Source organism: Camelus dromedarius, chromosome 8, assembly GCF_036321535.1.
Source record: "Camelus dromedarius isolate mCamDro1 chromosome 8, mCamDro1.pat, whole genome shotgun sequence".
NCBI classification, from domain to species: domain Eukaryota; kingdom Metazoa; phylum Chordata; class Mammalia; order Artiodactyla; family Camelidae; genus Camelus; species Camelus dromedarius.
The window spans coordinates 60,806,917-60,828,584 of record NC_087443.1 but is presented as its reverse complement, the minus strand read 5'-3'; the positions used below and the strand labels follow the sequence as shown (position 1 = coordinate 60,828,584).

Sequence of the window (21,668 nt, the reverse complement as noted above, 5' to 3'; positions counted from 1 at the left end):
TAATTGACAGACTTGCCAACATTTCACAGTTTAAAAATCTACAGATTTAATATAAAAATCCAAATTTCTAGCTTCTCTGGAAATTTTGGAAAAGCTGACCACACTAAGCTCTTATCTGCCTGCTTTAGATGAGGAGTCAGCTCCCCGGGGTACCTACTGCATCCATTACATCCTGTTGTTGTATCCAGCCCACTTCATTCGTTTATGCAAGCTGACCTGTGACTCGTCCCCTGAAAGGTGCCACCACCTTTATCATATTTTGGAAGTTCTGCAAATACAAAGAGGCTGAGGACGGTTGCCTTAGCCATCCTAAAGAAGGCAGAGTTAGAGGAAAAGTGTCCTCCTCTCCCACCTGCTAGGTGATTTGGAAGCTGCTGACAAAAAGGAACCTGATTCTCCACTCTTTGCTACTCAAAGCGTGGTCCTTGGACCAGCAGTGTCAGCTTCATCCAGGAGCACGTCAGAAACGCCGGTTCCCACACCAGACCTACTATATTAGTCTGCTGGGGCTTCCCTAACAAGGTACCGAGGACTGGGTGGCTTAAACAATGGAAATTCGTTTTTCACAGTTCTGGGGGCCAGAAGTCCAAGATCCCAGTGTCAGCAGGGTTGATTTCCTCCCAAGTCTCTCCTGTTGGTTTGTAGACAGCCGTCTTCTCCCTGTGTCTTCACGTGAATTTTCCTCTGTGTCTGTGTGTGTTCTTTTCTTACGCTCAGATTAGATTACAGCCCACCTCAGTGACCTCATTTTACCTTAGTTACCTCTTCAAAGACTGCATCTCCAAGTACAATCACATTCTGAGGTACTGGGGATTAGGACTTTGGCGTATAGATTTTGAGGGGACACAGTTCAGCCCGTAACACCTACTAAATCAGGATTTACATTTTAACAAGATCCCAGGGAACTTGCATACACATTTAAGTTGGAAAAGCACTGCCCAGTGCCTGTTCCCTAGTGGATGAAACACCAGTGTGTCTGTCTAGGGCTGGAGGCAGAGAAAGGAGATGCTGGGTGATTTTTTTCTCTCTCCATTCTACAGGTCTGGTTGGGGGAGAAAACTGGGGAAGTATTCCCTCTTTTTGAAGTTGAAAGAGGTCAAGTCCCTCTTGAGGGAAAGTCTCTGTTTCTCACTGAGGAACAAAGACCTCTGCACCTTTGGGAATGTGAGCAGGTAAGGTTAAGCTGTGAGGCCTGATGAATCAAAGCTGATATGAATCTGACCCATGGCAGTTAAGAAGAGCCTCCTTCTGAAAACAGGTTGGAATGCTGGCAGTGTGACTGCTCTTAGCAGAGAGGTCATTTTCTTCTGGTCATTACCTGCAGGCTTCCTCTTTCAAAGTGCAAGGTACGTCTCTGGGATTTCTTGGAAAGGGGACCAGGAAGATACCACACTGCATTCCTCCTCACTCTGTACAAGCTCATTTACCACCTCTGTCATGGGCCTGATGCTATAGTGACAGCTGCCATGGAGATATTCCTATGCATGGTTGAAGCTAATCCTGACCCATACTGTCAATCATATGGTTTAAACTAGAGATTTCCAAGCTGTGTTCCATAAAACTATAAGGTGCTTCCAGGGTTTCACAAATATTTTATTCATATCTCAATTTAAAATATTTTAAATGTATTTTTCAAGTTATAAAGATGTAATGTATATGCTTAGGGGTAGAGGTTGGAATCAGACAGTATATAGTATGGAATATGTACTAAAAGTGAATGTCCAAATTTCCATCTGACAGAGTAGGTTGTTTAAAGCTAATCCCTCCTAAAAATAATAATAATAAATTCTAGACAGCTCCCCTCAAAAAAAAAAAAAAAAACCCCAAACCTATTTGATGGCACTGGAGCATCCAGGCAGTAAAGGAAGGGAAACACGCTGGGAGAGACCCACGTTTATATAGCTTTCCCACTAAGGCCATCTTTCTCAAACCAGAGCTTGTTAAAATACAGTTAGCTAGGCTCTTCCTCCGGTTTTTAATTCATTAGGTCTGGGATAGGGCCCCATATTTTGCATTTCTAACCATTCGCTATGTGATGCTGATTACTGGTCCGAGGACCACACTTTGAGAACCACAGTCGGCTCACAAAGGGTAGAGGTCATTGAAGGACTGAAGTCACAGGCTTATTGGCCTGATGATTCTGAGAAGGAGTTTGCAACTAAAGTGCCTGGAAATTGAGGTGAAAATTCTGGAAAGGAGAGAGTCACAGAGTGGGAGGCTTCTCAGATCCTTGGCTGACCCTTGAACTGTACGTGTCCAGGTGAGACCCCAAGGAATCCAAGAGGGAAACAACAGCTGATGGCTGAAAGAGACTGAGTAGAAATTCCAGCCATCGCCCATCACAGGGTGACAGTGGAGTTGAAAGTCTCACCAAGTTTATAGGGGTTTGGTAAACAACTCAGGCTTTTAGTTGAAACCGTGGGAGGGTCACACTCCAAGAGTAAAGACTATTTTGACCAAGAAATGCAGAAGGCTGCAAATAAGAAAAGAGTTTATTTGGAATCTTAGGAATTGCAGTTCAGGAGACACTGATTTGGTTAAAAATGAAAGAGTGTTCCAGAGAAGAGAAAGAGTCAGGGGCTTCTAAAGGCAAAAGCCACAAGGTTGGTAAAATTGTCTGGCAAGAATTATGGTTGACCCTGAAGCAAGAAAGGAAACGTCTGTCCTCAAGGGATAGGTTGTGTGCAAGTTATTTAGGGCCCAGTAAGTAGATAAGCTGACATGAGTTATTTTAGGGTAAGGATCTGATAAGTATCTTGAGTTTCTGGAACACTGGGCAGATGTTCTGGAAGCCTTCATCAAGACAATGAGTGGTCAAAGTTCAAAGTTCAGATTACATCTGGGCTGAGAGGTGCATAAGCAGCACTTCCTCAGTGGCCTCCCCGCTCCATCGTAGAGAGCTCTCTCGGCAGTGCCGCTCATTTTCATTTTCCTTTCACAACTAACGCATTCACCCAGCACTAAAGGTAAAACAGACCGATCCTAACAAAACCCACAAGCAAGTATTAAGTGATGTTAGCCACCAGTAACTTCCCTATCTATTCCAAGAAAATGCTCATCAGAGGAAGATAAGAGTCCAGTCTCTAGAACATACAATGTTCACTCTACAAAAATTATTAGATCTGTGAAGAAAAAGAAAAATGTGACTCAAAACCAAGAGACAAATTGGTCAATAGAAACAGACTCACACAACCCAGATGTCAGAATTAGCAGACAAGGACTTTACAATAACTTTGATGAATATGTTAGTCTACGGTAAAAGATGCATATACTGGGTGAAGAGATGAGAAATTCAGGAGAGATCTGGAAACTGTAAAGAAGAATCCAGTGCAAATTGTGGAACTGGAAAGCACAGTATCTGCAAGACGGTCCTCCTGCTCCACATCCTCATTCCCAATCCAGCTCTCTGCCCCAGCGTTAAGCCTCTGCAGTAGGGCTCTTTGGTTATAAGTGATGAAGACCTTCGCTGGCTCCTGCCCACTTGGTGAGGTGTAGGGAAGCCTACCTAACCAAACTGGCGAGGGGCAGGATGAGGTGAGTTTAGGATCGACTGCCTGAGGGATTCAAATCCTATGAAGATGGCTCATGTCTGGCCTCCCTCTGAGAATTAGTACTATACTCCCGCACTGTGAGCAGGCTTCTCTGTGTGGTAAGAGAGATGGCCGAGGTGAGCTCTGGGCTCAGAGCTCCTAGCTCTGAGAGGAAGGAGGTTCTCATCCCATAGCACCAGTTAGGAAAGTCCCAGGAAAGGTCTCTGATTAGTTCAGCGTGGGTTACCTTCTCTCCATGGACCAATCACAATTGCCAGGGGGTGGAGTATTACTAATGGCTTGAGTCAGATGCTCAATCCCAACCAATAACTGTGGCCAAAGGAGGCAGTTCCCTGTGGGAGGAGAACGATTCTTCAAAAGGAAAGTGGTAGCATATATGTGGTAAGCGGGATGAGTGTTGTGAGCTGGACAGCCGCTTCAATTTGTGCCTACTACACCCTTATCAGTTAAGTGTGAATCCACATCATTTAATACGTGTCACATAGTGTCTCACCGTGGGTTCCCCTCAAAGCAGCCCGTGTCGATGATTTGGATACGAGTAGTTTCGGAGGGCCATGATCCAAAGAAGCATGGTGAGGGAGTGGGAAAGTGAGACAGGAAAGGGAGAAAGGCAGTGAAGGTGTGTCAGTGACCAGGTTAGCACTCTGGGCAATCGGGCCCCTCGAGAGACTATGTAGAACACACCTGAGAATTGCCCAAGGGACAAGGAAGCTGGGGAATTCATCCACCAGCTCCCACCCCTCATGGTTGTGGGTTGCTCCTATGGGACTGCAGCTTCTGAAGCATACAGCCGGAGAAAGCTCTCAAACAGGGACACGCAGGTGCTTGAGGGTAAAGGCCGCCACTGTGCGAGGAAAGTCCCCGGAAGCGGTGGACTGAGGGGAAGCTGGCAGGGTCCTAACAGCACCTGATGAACAGCAGGACTCTGCTACACGTTATCCTGTAAAAATTCAAATTTCAAAACTATGTTCTAACTATGTTTAAACCTCAAATAAAAATATCCACATTCAAAATGTGCTGTGATTCCAGATGCGAACACAGGTGACCACAGGTGACCACAGGCACGTATTATAGCTCAGTCGTCAGCCCTGCAGTGACTAGTATCTATGGTGCGTTTCTCAGCGAGGCACCATCCTGCTGTAGCTATTAGATATGAGTACCTCACCAGTTACTTATATCATGCAAGATTTTCTTCAAGGGGACTTAAACAATTACCCTTAAAACTAAGAATGGATTTCACCAGTGAAAAACAGGACATTTAAGAAGAAAATTTGGGTGTGATGAGTCTGATCAGGACCAAGATATCAAATATCCACCATAGACCAATTTTGCAAAGCATCAGCCTCACTGACAATAGCTGATGCAAACAATGTGCCGAAAATGCTCAAGCCAAGCCACTCAAAGACAAGAGAGAATGCTGCTGTTTAGTTGTTTGGGGAAGTCACCTTTTATGGCAATAAAAATTACCCAAGTCCTAGATATGTTATATGTAGTAGGTTTTACAAATTAGTTTTATAGACCCTGCCAAGCAGCAATGCCATTTTGAGACTAAACACGGTGGAGCATGAAAACAAGGCTTTCCATTTTATTCCGTGGAAAATGAACAGCCTAATGTTTTTGTAAAAACATATGCAAAGAAGTCTGGCGATGAGAATGCATGCACAGTGCCACATGTAAACAACACATTGCACACGAAGGAGGAGAATACATTATTAAGGAAAAGCTTAGGAAACCTCGAGCTATTATTATTAATAAGACCTATTAGTAATCAGGCAATAAGAACATGGAAAGAGCAGGCTGCTGGGAAAGAGGGACCAGAACTGCTGCCCTGTCCTTCCGTCCAGAGAGAAATTTGCCAGTGCACAAATCACACTAGAAATGCAAGTTCCTTGAGGACAGGGCTCTGATCTATCTTATTTGCAGAGTAAATACCCTTGTCCCTCGGCTTCCATGGGGGATTGGTTCCAGGACACCCGGCTGATACCAAAATCCTCAGGTGATCAAGTGTTTGATGTAAAATGGCCCAGTAGAGGCAGCCCATGGGTGCTGAACCCCGACTGTACTCAGTACTTACTGAATGAATGGACAAATCCAACTTGCTTGATGTTTTAAAATTGAAATTACATACGATCTGTACAGACCAGCAGGACTAGAGAACAAGTGGTGCTTTTTTTAGTAAATAATAATAATAATGGCTAACATTTACTGAGGATTTATCACATGCCCACACACTGTGCTGACCATTTTACACGACTGATCTCATGTTCACCTGACAGTGACTCCAAAAAGTAAGCATTACTATCTCCATTTTACAGACAAGAAACTGAAGCTTAGAAAGGTGTGAAACGACTTTCAAAGTTGCACAAAGAAGAACGGTAAAGCAGGAATCCAAATCTAACCCACGCTGTCTCCCCACTGCACTCCTCTGTAGTGTACGCATTCAGAAAAGCTATCAAGAGGACAAGAGTAAGATCTTTTTTTTTTTTTTTAACCTGCCAGGAAATGCTGGCAAAAAATGTAGTAGTAACATTCAGATGGGGAGAAAACAACGTTGGGGGGAAGTGAGGAAGTAGTGGCTTCTAGTAAGTTGTGCCCGTGCCAGGGTTAAGCCTTCATCGTATGATACACACATCAAGCATTAGCCATCATCAAGAAGACAGCATCTTAAAATGCATTATATATGGTGTTTTGATGATGCTAAGGTGCAGTCTGCACATTGAAGACTTTTCAGACATTTTTGGGTCACTGTAATAATATGGGCAGTGAGAGCCAGGATTTACTTTTTACTTTTCAGGCCAGAGCAAGATGATCATTTCAAGTAAGAAAAGATATTACTCTATGTGGTTAAAGAAACCCTTTGTTAGCTAACTCCTTCTTTTATTTAACTGAATGAAACTTAAGTTGACTGTTCCAGCTGGTCCTCTTACAAACCTGAGCAGGCTAACACTGTGTTGCAGTATTGAGATTTTATTGTATTAACAACTTAAAGTGTTAGCAATGAAGTCAAAACTAAGTCCTGGCTCTATATTAAAAAAATAATACTTCTGCCTTGAAACTTTGCAAGCTATGTGGTCCAATAAGACTCTAAGATATCAGATGTGTTAAATGGCGCCACTGAATATCTTATAAAGTTATAAAGTGTATCTGAAAAGTATTTTTTGCTGAACAACAAAGGTAAAAAGCCAGCAAAGGAATCCTTCACTGACCCCCTTGAAATGGAAACAATTTATGAATGTGAGCAGTTGTTAGATATTATTAGTAATACAACTTTGAAACGGAAAATTCCTATTATCCTTCTTTCAAGTTTCTGGATCAGTTTCATTGAAAAGTGTCAGAAGACTGTAAGGCATGCTGCTTAAAGACTGTGTTTGCAAGGACTGTCTTCGTGTCAATCAAGAATCACTTGATGCTGTGCAACAACAATAAAATATAAAAATAGATTGCTGACACTGATATAAAACTGGAACTGACATCCATAACCACCAACTTCTGATTTCTGTGCTCCTCAAAGCACATTCATTGTCGCCACTGAGTGATTTTTACATTTTCATTTAAAATAAATTATTTACAAATCATGAATATTTAAAACATACTTCACAGTACAGAGAATATGAAAAATAAGTTCTCAACACCCAGTTTTAACAAATATTAGCATTTTACCACATTCAGTGCCTTTTTAAAAGATGTGTGTTACTACAGTTATAGAACCTTCTGGTTCCTCTCTTTCACCAGGGGTTACCACTCTCCTGAAGTTCCTTCCCGTCCATTTTAATACCTAGATGTGTATTATGTATAGTAGTATTATCTTAATATTTATATGTTATATGTTGTAAATATCCTTCTGCAACTTGCATTGTTTTTTCTCACCAGAATCTCATGGAGATTTATCTGGGCTGATTTGTTTAGTTTTATTTCATTCATTTTTTTTCTTTTTTTATTGAGGTATGTCTTAGCTCTGGCTGGTATAACAAGAATACCACAAACTGAGTGATTTAAACAACAGACATTTAGTTCTCACACTTCTGGAGGCCAGTAAGTCTGAGATCAGTGTGCCAGCATGGATGGGATCTGGTAAGGGCCATCTTCTTGGTTTCCTAACATGCGGCAGGGTGTGTGGGTGTGTGTGTGTGTGTGTGTGTGTGTGTGTGTGTGAGAGAGAGAGAGAGAGAGAACAAGCTCTCTTGTGTCTCTTTTTATAAGGGCACTAATCCCATCATGAGGGCTCTACCTTCATGACCTAATTATCTCCCAAAGAACCCATCTCCAAATACTGTCACCTCAGGGATTAGGGTTTCAACATGTGAGCTTTGAGGGGACACAAACATTCAGTCCATAGCAACCTATCACATACATCCGCTGAAGTGTACAACTCTAGCACACAGGTAAGACTTCCACCCGGATCAAGATGGAGACCATTTCCAGCACCCCACAGTTCTCTGTGCCCCCTCCCAGTTCACATTTCTCAGAGACAACCACTCATATGGCCTGTAGCACTGTAACTTAATTTGGATTGTTTTGAACATTGTATAAATGGAATCATACAGTATGTGCTCTTTGAGTCTGTCTGTTTTTGCTCAGCATTGCTTCACCCAGTCTGCTGCACGAAGCTGTTTGCTCTTTATCACTGGTGTATAGTATTCTGCTGTGGTGAACGTAACACCACTATTGACCCACTCAGCACTGGTGGACGTTAGGGTGGCTTTCAGTTTTGAATTATGATGAATAATGCTGCTGTAAATATTTCTATACTCTCTTTTGGTGGACATATACTAATTTCTCTTGGCTCTATATATTGGAATGAAATCGCAGAATCATAATATAGGTATACTAGACAAAGTTGAGTGATTGCAGTAGAGATCATATGGCCCCCCAGAGGTGAAAATTTTTACTGTCATTTGTTTAACAAACACTGAGGGAAACTTGTCACGTGTCAGACATTGTTCTCAGCACTGGTGGGTGTCATGGTGAGAAAACAGACCAACATCCCTGTGCTTACAAAGCTGGCATTCTTACGTTTTAGCAATATCATGAATTAATCATCAGACATGATCTACATGGTTGCCTGGCTGTCCATTGGTGAGATTTTTCTATTTTGTTTCTAAAAGCCTGAGCAGTGATGACCCCTCATGTGTTAAGCAGAGTAGGCAGATTGGCCTGAAAGAGTGGGATTTTCCAAAGCTCTCCTGGCACAGATGGTCCAGTTCCTACCACAATAAACAGCATCCTCTGGTGGAAATCCAGAATCCCTCCTCACCAGCACCTCCCATCTCTGTGGAGTCCTTCTGCAGTGTGCCTGTGCAGGATGCTTTGCACTTGGGGACTGGGCTGGGCCAGCTCTGAACCTTGTCAGCAGAAGCTCTGTCACCCTTGGCTGCAAGGTCAAGGTCAAGGTCAAGGTCAATGTGCAGTGAAGCAGGGCCTAGTTCTGTTTCCTCGGAAGGAATGATTTGTTTTAAGTAACTTCAAACCTTTTAATATGCTTCCCAAGAAGTTAACTATTCAGAAGCCTCCTCCACTTCCCCCTAAAATTAAAGAAAAAACAAGAACTCCAGAAAAATGGAAACATCTGACCTTCATTAAAGTAAAACCAAACAAAGTCAAAATATCTTCTAGAAGTTTGAAGCTGTATCCACGTAAGTTACTTTTACTCGTAGCAAGCATATGAATGATACCATCCAGGTATGTAAAACCATGAGCTAAAGGACGACTTAGAAAATACTGCTTTCAGTCCATGTAATAAATGCCTTACTTTGAATGCAGGGGAAGAAATGCACACTTAATAGAAAATTTATTTCTTCCAGCCCTCATTAAATAAGTGCTGAACAAATATTTAAAAAATACTAGAGAGTTGAAGGGGCCCAAAGTCTTGGTTTTTCTTGCCTAATTCATGGTTTCCTCCACCTAGACTGTAAGTGCCACAAGGGAGGGCACTCTTGTTTGTGGCCAAATTCCCATTTATGGAATAAATACAGGAGCATAGTGATTACTCGGCACACTGCCTGGCACAACACACAGCAGGGGCTTAGTAAACAGCTGCTGGTATTTCTATTGTTATTGTTACTATTATTATTATTATCATGATTGTTATTATAGCTAAAAGGGACTTGTGATGTTGACTAGAGCAGCTCCCATATATGACGGACTCAAACAAAGTTAGAATAATACGGAGCACTGTCATCCCACACATAAGCAGGTAAGAACCTATGACTGTCCTTAGCACCTCTGTTTCCCTCATCCCTGACAAACGTCACCAAACAAAGGCCGCTCTGCCTTCTAAAGTTCCCTTTGGCCCACCGAGGACCATCAGCAGCCTAGTCTAAGCTGTCATCACCTCTCGTAGTATCCCACTGCAGAGCTACCAACTGTCCCCCTCACCCACCAGGCCCCTTCACCAGGGGACCATCCTCATCCTTTCAAAATGCAAATTTAAAAAACCTCAAACAACCCTTTTATGATTACAGAAGGACAGGTACACTATAGAATTTTTTAAATTTTTAAATAAATCCATTTAAAACTTTATACCTTTACCCCCAGAGATTACCACCATTCATAACACCTTGCTCCGCCTTGATAACATTGGTCCCCATGATAATATCACATTTATTTGTATGATTTGTAAAACAATTTTTATCTTCCCCGCAAGTGATAAAACTCCCTAAGGACAAGGACCTTTTCTGGTTTGCCCCAAGTGTAGCTGCTTTTCCTAACAAAGTAGGTGACACAGGTTGATAACTTAACAAATATTCATTGAGTGAATAAATAAATGAATAACATCCTAGAAAAAGTAAACAGTAATTTAGTAGGTGTGTTTTGGGGTGTGGGGGCCACTCACGCAAGCCCTCTTTCTTAGAATTAATTCCCCAACTCAGTCGATTGGCTCATGATAATCACATTTGTGCTACATGACTTCACCCCATGATAATTGACTGGATCAGGATGAACACATGACCCAAGGTGGACAAATCAGATTGCTTTTCCTGGAAATTGGGCTCTAGACTCCAGAGGCAACCAGTCTCAGATGTGTCTGGAACTGAGGGACTGGAAGACGTTTGGGTGGTACGGGACTCGTGCTATGTGGATGAAAAAGCAGAGAAAAATGGTCTACAGATAGAAAAGAATAAGACAGACACAGAGTGCTAAGCAGAGATAAGAGGTGGAGAAAATTATCCTGTTTTCAAAGATTTGCTACTTCGTGGTTCTGCTCCGAGAAGCCAGATGTGCATGGATAATGAGACACCACTGTACATTGGAAATAGTCTCCTCTCCTTTTTTTTTTTTTTAGCTGGCTCAGCTCAATTTCCAGTACTTGAAAACCAAAGAGTCTCAACTAAAACATGTGCTGTTTATATATAAGGCAGTAAGATTAATCGAAGTGATCAGTCATCTGCCTGGGGCAATACTTTGTGGATGACAAAATCCCAGCCAGATTCACCCAGGTGGGAAAACCCAGCCTACTAAGGCTTCCTCTGCCTGCCCTAGCCTGTTGGGTAAGAAATGAACTGACAATGGGATATCTTCTGCTTGAGACAGAGGGCAGGACATCAGCTGGAGCCAGACTTGACTTTTGGGAGTCTGGAATCTTTTACCTGAAATAGATGTGTGGATTCAAATAGGATGAAGAACAGTAATTTCTATGACATTTCTGAGTAGAGAACTGGGGGACGGGGGGAAGAGGTCAAACCAAAACCAGACTCATAATTTTGGTTATTTGTGGCTTAAGACTATTTTAAGAAGCTGGCTTTGAATTTCCCAAGGGATTTTTTCCCCCTATTCTTTTTGTCATCTAGTGGACAACTCAGGTTTTGCTGGCTTCTGGAAAATACAGGGGATTTTGAAAAAGAAAATCTGTGGTGGCCTCTGGTTAAAATAGAACTATGCACACCGATCTTATATACCAAGATGATGCTGGGAAGCCCCTACCAGGCAGAAATACACTTGAAGGCATGTTCAGTAGTTGAGATGGATGTATGAAACCATCCACACCCTCATCCCTGAAGGTCTCAAAACACAATGGGCTACTTTGGAGACCAGATGTCCTGTCAACGTTAAGGATGCAGTCTGGAGTTACGGAATAATATTTTTTTCCTCTGTGAATCTAATTATGTCCTTGGCTTCTTTGGCCATGCAAGTTAGCAGACTTGTTCCTGGCATTCCAGGAACATGGTCATTTGCTAAGGCTGGAACTTGAAGTGGTTCTATAAAAAAATTCTGTTGCATAAGGGCCTCACCAGAGTCAAGGCTAAGACGGGAAGCTGAGACCCTTGTTGGCACCATGTAAAGAAGCCCGTCAAAGTTTTGCTGATGAACTTACTGTGTTGGGAGTCAGAGAGGCAGTTTCCACCACCTGGTGGTTTGGCAAGCAAGAGGGGCCTGTTATTATGGCTGCAATTAGTGAACAATGGGGCAGAGCAGACAGGGCAATTCTGGCGTCTCATCCTGGTCCCATTCCCCAGCAACCAGGGAGAGGAGAAGTCTGGCCCATAATTTACTTCCCTCTAGAGAAAATGGAAGTTGACCTCATTGTCTACTCCAAATTCAGGAGGGACCGTTCTCAAGACACTCCCCAAACATAAGTCTATAAGGGCTGATTTGAAAAAGAGAAAGAAAGAAGGAGAAGAAAGAGCAAAGGAAGAGAGACAAGTGAACACCTTGGACTGCTTATAGTCTGTACCCTGGCAGGCTATCAGTACTAGGCCCTTGTGCTTGTTCCTGCCAGAGGTCAGCCAGGGACGGAAAGGGATACAAAGCAGGGCCAGCTGCTTTGAGTTAAAGGTGCTAAAACCACTTTGGCCAGGAGGGGGCCCCAAATTTCAGTCAAATTTGCACATCTCTGGGTAACACATTAGACCCATTAGACTTCACTTTATATAATATTTATCCACATCCCAGAGCATGCACAGGACCAGAAGAATCACCAGAGACCCAGCTCTGGGACATGACTTCAAGGTCACAAGGCTGGGTTGTGGTTGAGCGGGACTAGAACCCAGGTTGGGTAAGTCCTGCTCTGGAACGCTCTTCAATTCTTAGGCATTGCTTTCATCAGCAGCATTTACAAATAACCTAATTTTAAAAGACAATCATTTATCGGGTGCCTGGCACATATAAAGCTCTGTGTGTAGCAGATGGCCAAGGTGCTATGGTTGGGGTGGGCAGGGAAAGCATGGTGCCAGAGTTAAGTTCATGGTCCTCAAGACCTTCACCGGCTTCTTATTGGTTTCAAAGTCACAACCTAAGCACCGCAAAGTTAAGAAATAATAAAAGATGTAAACGGGTTCTGTACAGTAGCGGCTGAGCTGTCATAGGGCAATGTATGATTTGGAATGAATGTTTAGTAATGTAACTGTTTTCACTACTTCTGTGTATTTATTGTCTTTGGGATGGTCACGAAGACTACATGGGAGAGGAGGTGGGGTAAGCTCTGCATATGAAAGTTGATAGGATTTGCATGTGCACAAAAGGTCTGTGGAGTCGAACACCGTGTGGTCCCTGTCCTAGAGGAGGGTCCTGCCTGGATGGGGGATCCAGGCAGCCTGTGATGCTTGTGTGAATGGAGAATTGGAACGAAGGACTCTGGGGTTCAAAGGAGAGCAACATCTTGGATCTGCATGTGTCTGTAAATGCACTAAGGGTGCTCATTCAATGAACTCTGCTCGCATGTGAACAGGCTCATAAGCGTGGTGGAGGATAAAGACGGCAGGACTCCCTGGCTGTGTGGCATCAGGCAGCTTGCTTAGTTTCTCTCGACCGCTGTTTGCTCCCCTATAAAATTAAGGAATAAATAACTTCACTGGTCCCTTCCAGGTGGAAAATTCTTTGGTTCTAAGCATCCTACAGTTTTGTTTTGAAAAATCAGACTTTTAGGAACCAACCAATTTCCGTCTATATTTTGGGTCCTCTTTTCCCTTATTTATTGTAACCAAAAAATTTTTTTCTGCAATTATGTTTTGTCATTTGAACTCATGCAATGAAATGTCCTTGGATTGGAGTCATCCCCAGTTCATGGATGGAGGTGGCAAAACAGGGATTTACGTAATTTTCTCCACCACTACTTGCTCCTTGAACAGATGTTTTCAATACAAACCACCCATTGTACCTACTATGTGTCAGGCATGTTGGGTATTGAATGAACGGGACACAGTCTTGTCTCTAAGGAGCCTTCAGCCGGTCTCAGTTATTGCTGGGGAAGTGCCAGGCACATGTGAGGCACTCAGTAAATGTGTGTTGCACAGAAAGTCATGCCTAAGGCACTGTGGGAAAGAAATCTGTGTGAGGTTGAAATGTACCCAGGGAAGAAGGAAGAGCCTGTACCATTTTATAGTCTTTTGGCTGTACAGCCCCAGGAGGGAAAATAGATTTTTCTCCCACAAGTATTAATAACTTCTGTCCAACTAATCCCCAGGGATCTTGGCACCACAGGGTTGGGGTCGGGGCTGGTGCTCAGTTGCTCCCTCCAACTGAGGTAATTGGGGAGCACAGGGGGAAGTTGGGAGTACTGAAGTTGTGCTTCAAGACCCCGAATTTAGAAGATGTCAAGTTGTGTGGGATTTCTTAGGCTGGAAGAAGGCCATCCATCACCTTGTAGGTGAGCACCGAGGCACTAGGACAGCAGGGGAACATGGAACCCTCCGTCTCTCCTCTACATCTCTTGTGCTTAGGGCCACGTTCAGATCCTGACCCAGAAGAAGGAGGGTGAGTGGAAAAGCACTCACCAGGGAACCCAGGGCAAGCCAACCCCCTCCTCTTCTTTCCTTCCAACAGCTGAACACCAGCTCCCCTCACCAGGGGCTTCTCAGGCTTAATTAGAACTTCTGGAATACCTTGCAGCCCCAGAGGAAGAGTGTCTGAGTGCCATTACGAATCTTTTCACCTTGAACCCACAGACTGTCTTGATTCTTCATTGGAGGCCCTCCTAGGCTCCCACAGCCCAGCCCTTCCCTTGAGGAGCTCAGAGATGAGGGTCTAGCCCAGGTCTACCCTGGGTCTATCGCCTTGCTCAAGGAAGTGATGCCCTGTCTCCTCCTTTCCCCATCACTGAGCATCACTGCCAGATCACCTTTTCCCAGGACATCTGCTCCAGCATCCACAATGGTTTTCTATCATCTTCTCTGATGGAGAAGCCCTGTGCCTAGTGTCAGATCTCTTATGATCTGGACTCCTTATTTCTTTTTCCTGTGCCTCACCCCCTTCACTGACCCCTTCCCTGGGTAGACACTGTCCTCCTGGCCCTCTGCCTGTTGCCCACAGGTTCAGGCTTCAGGGTCCTCACTCCACTTTTTCTTCTCTCCTTGATCATTCAACAAATTCTTGTATAGTGACTACTACTGTGTATAAGGTACGGTACTTGGCTATATGAAGAGTGCAAAGAAGTATAACTTAGAGCCAGTCCTTGTGTACCAGGTGTTTTCAGAGGAAATGAAGTGTGTTATGGACAAATATGCACATGTCAAAGCAGCTCAGGGCAAGTGCAGCTGGCTTGGAGGAGTTCAGAGGAGGCAGAGTATTCCAAGGTACTCCAAACTCTGCCCATCCTCCAGTCCCCTGTGCAGGGACAGCCTCCTCCAAGAAGTTCTCCTTGATTACTCCAGGCATCTATTTTCTGGAAACCTAATGCACATTTTATTGGATATAATCTTAATGATATCCCTGTTTCTCATCTGGACTCTCTTTGAGGGAAGAGATGAGCATTTGTCAATTGGATTCAGTTTTCAGTTCCACTAACATTAACTGAATTCTCTCACTCTCTCTATGTTTTTAAATGCCTTGTAAATGAACACAGCATAGGTGCTCAATCAATCCTAAAATTCTAGAATTTTAGAGAAGAAATTTTTAAAAAATACTTATTTTTTAAATGTCAAACGCCCTACATGCTAATAACAAAAAAAAAACAAAGAACTCAAAACTGTCTCCACAGGAGTTACTACTAAGTTTGGAGTGTGTGTTGGGAGGAACCTTAAAAGACCATCTAGATCAGCACCTATATTTCACAAATGAGAACACTGCGGTGACGCCAGTGCCTGTGGTATTAAGTGATTTGTTCCAGGTCAAATACTTAGATAGCAACATCGTTTGGTGTTCTAGCATCCTTCCCGAAGAAAGTTGGGAGGATAGTGGGGCACTCCGTACCAAGCAAATGTGGACTAAAGTCTTAGGTTGCTCCATGGGTTCTGACGGTGCAGAGAATAAAGTATTAATATAGTTAGGTTGTGAAACCCTTGGCCTGCATTTCAGATGCTTTACACTGGTCTACAGTCACAAAGCTTGTTGTGACTGTGAAACAATAGAATTAGTTGTGAAAACACTACTTCTTTAAATATTTGAAACTAGAATGGAAAAAATATTTTGAAATAGATGGTGGATGAGGGGGTTAAATTAAATTCAGTAGCAGTTGTGCCTCGAGTCCAGAGATTGGCAAGTGGCTTATAAAGTCAGTTTTCCAAACCAGAGGGAGAAGCGGTGAGAAAGCCAGCGCCTAGGGCCTATGTTGAGCTGGCCCCCTAACCCAACCCAGTGGATTTTCCCATCACCGTGTGCCCTCTTCCCTCCTCACCGACCTGGGGAGGGTCCCAGGGAAGCCCTGGGCTTAAGACACTGGTGTTCTGCAGTCTTGCAACCTCACTGGTAAATGATATCACAGGCTGGTTACCCAGGCCCAGATCGATGGACGACTCAGACAACGGATCGATCACATTTCAGGGGAGAATTTACCATTTGCGACCCGCAGCGGGGCAGGTGGTTTATCAAAAGAGGCTCTGGCTTGAAGGATTTAATGCCGGCTGCTTCCCCATTCCTGTCTCCTCCTCAGAGGGCCTGGGCAGTAACAGCAGGGTAATAAACTACTTTTCATTAAAGAGATCTGGGGGATAGGAATGAGAGGAGGCTGTAAAGGTGGGGACAGAAAGGCACAAATCTGCTCCAAGGCGGAAAGCCAGGGTTGGGGCGCTCTGGGTTCCCTTCCCCCCGCCCCTCCTCCCTCCGATGCCACCCTGAGTTTCTGTGCCCGGTGAAGTAGCCCAGCGCCGCGCCAGGCCGCTGGCCGCGCTCTCGTCGCGGTGGGGGCCCGCGGGCCCGCCCTGGCCTCTCCGGCCGGGCGGCAGCCCCCTCCCCGTAGCCCCGAGCCCCTCCCCCGGGCCCAGAGCCCCTCCCCGCGCGCTTCCCCTCTCTCCCCTCCCTTCCCTTCCCTGCCTGCCCGGCCCTGCCTCCGCCTCCTGCGCCCACAGACTCCGCCAGCGCCGAGCCCCCCAGAGCCCGAGCTCGGCGAAGGGGCGCCGCTGGCCCCTCCCCAAGCGCGCTGACAGCAGGCTCCGGGGCCCCCGCCCCGTCCCCTCGCTGGCGGGACACACCCCCGCCCCTCCTCTGCTCCGCCAGTTCCCGCCGGACCCACCGGGCAGCGGAGAGAGCGGGCGGGCGAGCCCCAGAGCTGTGGCGGCGGCGGCGGCGTCAGCGGCAGCAGCAGCGGAGGCGCGCGAGGGAAGGGGCGCGCGGCAGGCCCACGGGGAGCCACCCGGGCGCACGGAGACCGCGTGCCCTTAGGACTGTCCCCGCCCCGCGGCCGTACCTGTAGGCGCCGGGAGCCCGGGCAGCGGCGCGCCGGGCTAGGGTGGCGGGTGGCCCCGGGGACCCGGGAAGCGGGAGAAGGAGCCGGAGCCCGACCGGGATGAGAAGGTGACGCCGCCGGGGGGCGCCACTCGCTTTGTGGGGGAAGATGCTCGCCTACTGCGTGCAAGATGCCACCGTGGTGGACGTGGAGAAGCGGAGGAATCCCTCCAAGCACTACGTGAGTACCCCCTACCAACCCCTGCGGGGGGCTGATCAGGACCCCCCTGAGGGTCCCCGGGCTGCCCCTTGCCCCTGCCCGCTAAGTCGCGAAGCTAAGTGCCCACAGGGCAGCCCTCAGCAATGGAGTTTCTTCGCAGGGCTGTGATCTCCAGGGAAGCCTTTTCTGACCTTCTTCCACTACCCTCCCCCCCAACGCCCGTTTTCTTTTTTTGGCATTGGAATTGGCAAGTGGCTGCCCTTGTCTGTTACAACGGTGAAGTCATCTGTCCGCCTGAGCTTTGATGGATGGTGGGGGGAGCGTTCGTCAAACCCTCGCTGGGAAGCTCCGTTGGGAAAGAGCATCTTCCCGGCTCTCCCTGGGGGCTCGGGTCGCTCGCGCTCACACAGACAGAGATGTTTTCAGAGGCTTGCTCTGGGGAAGGAAACCTTGCGAGAGCCTCCCACTTTTGCTCTAATCTCTGCCTCCCTAGGCCTGGGTCTGGGGGACAGAGGGAAGCCAACGCGCCCCCCCCGCCCCACCTCCACCCTCAGCCCTGAGCTTTGATTTGTTTCTTAAAGCCATTGTGTTCGTCGGTGTGAGGAGATCTGTGGCTTTTCCTTTTATCCCTCCTCTGGACGTGACCCTTAACCAGGTTCATTTCCTCTTAAGTGATGCTCCATCTCCAGACACGAGGAGGCAAATGTTTGCTGTGGTCTCCGAGGAACGGCCGGCTGCCCCTCCCCCTTCCTTCTCCAAACTTAATGAGAAGGGGCTAAGGTTGATTGAGCTCCGGGCCTGTGGGACGAGTCCTCTTTCATCTCAGCCCATCCTGTCTTCCCATCCTGTCTTCCCATCCTTCCCACCTTAGGAAGTAAACACGGTGTCCTTGACGCCTGACGATGCCAGTCTGAGCGGCTTTGGTCCTGTACCTGAGATAGAAGAGATAGACAGCAGGGCATCCAAAGCCAAAGAACTGCATCTTATTTGCAAATTAGGCACTCAAAGGAGCATTTAGTATGCTCAAAGCATTAATTTTAACAATTAAAACAGGCTGTTGGTTGCTGCTGTAGACAGCACATTGATCTCTGAAATGCATTTTATTTCCTTGTTGCAAGGGGACTGGGATTTGTGCTAATGTCAGCCTCAGGCTACTCTTTCTATCTTTATCCTCAATAGCTCTGATCTTTGGGTTTCTTTATAGTGGAATAAATGGGCCTGGGCTCAGGTTGGGGAGGAGGTAAACCAATGAGTCTGGCTCCTGACCCAACAGAGAGGTGGGTGCTGGTGGGAGAGTTGTTCCTTTTGTGTTATCTGGCTCAGCAAACGTCTTCTCCTACTGTTTCAAGAAACCTCTTTTTGGAGAAGTTGGGTCACCATGTGGTCACCCCGCTCTGGGGACAGATGTCCATTTGCAAATCCCAGAACTTATTATGAAGTCCGTCTTCCTAACTTCTTTTCTCAAATGTTGCAGGCCAAGTTTTAGGGGTTCTTTCCTAGTCTTCAGTTAAGGTTGGTACTGCTTTCAACAGATGGCACTCTCTGCTCTGAGACCCAGGCAGGTGCTTTTGTGGACTCTGGATTTTAGTTGAAACAACAAATCTTAGCTTTGACCAATGATGTCCACTTACTGGCAACAAGGCAGGAGTGTTACTGAAGCCTGGGGACCCACTGCAGACGGTGTTGAGAGGTGGTTAGTGCTGAGGTTCTGACTTGGAGGCTCTTGTTCAAAGCCACTGACTAGCTATGCAACGTTGGGCAAGTTTTTTAACCTCCGTGGGCCTCAGTTTCCTTATTTTAAAAGTGAGGATAATAATAGTATCTACTTTATAGGGTTGTCCGGAGAATTAAATGAGATCATCCATGCAAAGCACTTAGCGCAGTTCCTGGCACGTAACAAGCACTCATTAAATGGTAGCTTATTATCTGTGCGATGCTGACTAAGAAAGCATTTTTGAAAAGCAGCTATTAATGGTCTGGAAAGAAGGAAGAAAGATTTGGGGTTTTAAGATTGATAATAACTTGTTCTACGTGAAAAATACAAAAGAAGTCCTGTCTGAGTCCCTTGAAATGATCATTTCCTCCCTTTTTATGGACAGTGTTTTCCAGAACATCTTGGCTTCCCGTGTAAGAATCAATGACATTATGTTTGGGGCCGGGAGTGATGTCACTGAGCAGATGGGGCCATTCAGAGCTCTCCCAACTCAGGTTGGGGAAAACAGTTAAAGGAGAAAACGTTGTATATTGTGGAATCGTGGAGCTGGCAGGTACCCAAGGACTCATGTGGCTCTACCCCCTCACTTTACAGATGAGGAGACTGAGAACCAGATGGGGTAAAGTCACTTGTGACTCAGCACCTGAGTCTAACTGGCCTTCTGCTCATGGAGTGGGTTTGGTTCATCAAAGGACCCTAAATGTCTGGTTGGGATTGATGAGGAAGACAAATATCTGGTGACAACAAGAGGTTCCTGCATGTTTGGGGCATTAATGCATAACATAAGGAGAGGGGCCCTTTAATAGAAAGTGGCGGTGGGGCCAACAGGGCAGGAGGAGCAGGGTGTGCCTCTGAAGCTTAGGATCGCCTCCTCTCTTGGCCTTTGCATGGCGGACACCACACGTCAGCAGGTCAGGTGTTCTGGACAAGGCACTCTGGTGTGGGTAGCTGGCAGGACAGGCTGCGTTCAAGTCGCATATGTTCTGACAGCCCTCTGCACTAAAGAAGGCTGCCTTCTTCCCGCCTCTCCTCCACTGATGGTGAATTCTGAGTCTGCGGTTTGGCAAATTGCAGAGCAGAGAGACTTTTGGGACATGCACGTTAGCCGGCGCTAGCTGATGAGAGGCCTGGGGCCCAAGCAGGAGGGGCTCTGCTGGCTCCAGAATGCTGGGAACACACTGCAAAGTTCTTCTCAGGACACCCAGTGAAGGGTGTGCTTGTCCCTGTGATGAGGGAGAGCTGCCTGGACACCGAGGGTCTTGTGCTTTTGGTCTATTTATGAAAAGCAGGCAAGTGACCCCCGTCATTTGAGGTGCTTTCAGCCCTCAGCTTCCTTCCTCTCTGCCAGGCTCCCTGCATGGAGTTGGGCTCCTCTCTTAGCTATATGTGCTGCCCTTGGGGAGACCTTAGGTAAACTGGCTTTGGCCTCTAACCACTTGTCTTTCGAATGGTCCTGATGATGCTGGATGCCAACTGCAGATACCTTCGTTTGAAAACTTTCCATAAGGTTGTAAGTTCCAGTTCACGTGATTCTTTGCCCTCATGTGCGTGTACAGGTGTAAGTCAAGTCCTATGATGGTGGGGAGGAGCTCGTGCATCTAAAACAAACAAGAGATTATTTGTTGGGATTTGGGAGGCGTTGCGCTTTCACAGTCGTTTCCTTTCCTGATTGTTTATTTCAGACAAATGCCAGTCATGAATGTTCTGATCCTCTACAAGACTCTTCAGGGAGTGCAAATAATAGCCTGTGTTAGCAGTTACCATCGGTGCCAAATGCTTAATATGCATGATTTCATGTGATTCCTACAGTTTATTGAATGTCCCCTCATGTACCCTAACATGGGACAGGTTCTTTGATTCCTTCATGCAGTTGGGTGAACTGAGACTTGGAGAGGTTGCTCAGGGTCTCCCAGTTAGTACAAGGCAGATCTGGGTCAATTCAGGTCACTCCACCTCCTGAGGAAGACATGAATGTACAGTGGGGCCCTTCTCCTCCCCTGGAGTCTGGTTGGGGAGCCCAAGCTCAGGTTTACATGACAGAGAGAGAGCAATGCAGGGTGGCATTTGAGGACTGGCTCACTGTGTGGGACACCTTGTGCCATGGATGTGAGTGTGTGGTGGGCAGTGGAGGAGGTCACTGTGAGGCAGAAGGAGTGTAACAAATCCAAGATGATATTTGCTCCCCAGTGATGCTTGAGGTGATAAAGTAAGGATCCACCCTGTAGAAATAATGCACTCTCCTGTGTGTTCAGAGCATCAAAGGTTTTGTTCTTGGTCCTGGGAGCTACATTTTTAGGAATTGGCCCCAGACCCATTCATTTCTCTGCGCTTCATTTTTCCTTAAGCCCCATGGGAGGAAGGATGTGCACTTGCAGTGTGGAAAGGGTCTTCTCAGGCCAATTCTACTGTGGAATGAGGGGTGTTGGGCAGATCAGGGTTTGAATTCCACCTCTGACTCATCCTAGGTGTGTAACCTTGGGCCACCCACTCTGGGTCTCAGGGTCCTTACATATAACCTCACGGGGCTTTTGGGAAATTGATCTGAGATAATTTGGGGCAAAGCTTCCATTTAGTACCTGGCTCCTGTCGTGGGTACCCCACATAAACTAGTTTCCATCACATGCTCCTGATCACCAAAACACTTTGAGTG

At 46.1% G+C, this 21,668-nt stretch overlaps 1 protein-coding gene and 1 long non-coding RNA gene across 4 annotated transcripts in view; both read left to right on the top strand.

Annotated features, from left to right (window-relative positions):
* The first annotated feature begins 231 nt into the window (after positions 1-231).
* Positions 232-8,097, top strand: LOC135321836 (uncharacterized). The gene is made up of 2 exons (XR_010381982.1): positions 232-1,172; positions 5,867-8,097. It is a non-coding gene; the product is annotated as an uncharacterized LOC135321836 (long non-coding RNA).
* An 8,958-nt stretch (positions 8,098-17,055) lies between these two features.
* SH3PXD2A (SH3 and PX domains 2A) overlaps positions 17,056-21,668 on the top strand; it is a 223,065-nt gene continuing 218,452 nt past the window's right edge. For all 3 annotated transcript variants that reach the window (XM_031461689.2, XM_010987121.3, XM_031461688.2), the window contains exon 1: positions 17,056-17,325. In XM_031461689.2, the coding sequence (XP_031317549.2) occupies positions 17,254-17,325 (72 nt within the window). In that variant the 5' untranslated portion in view covers positions 17,056-17,253. The remainder of the gene's footprint in view (positions 17,326-21,668) is intronic.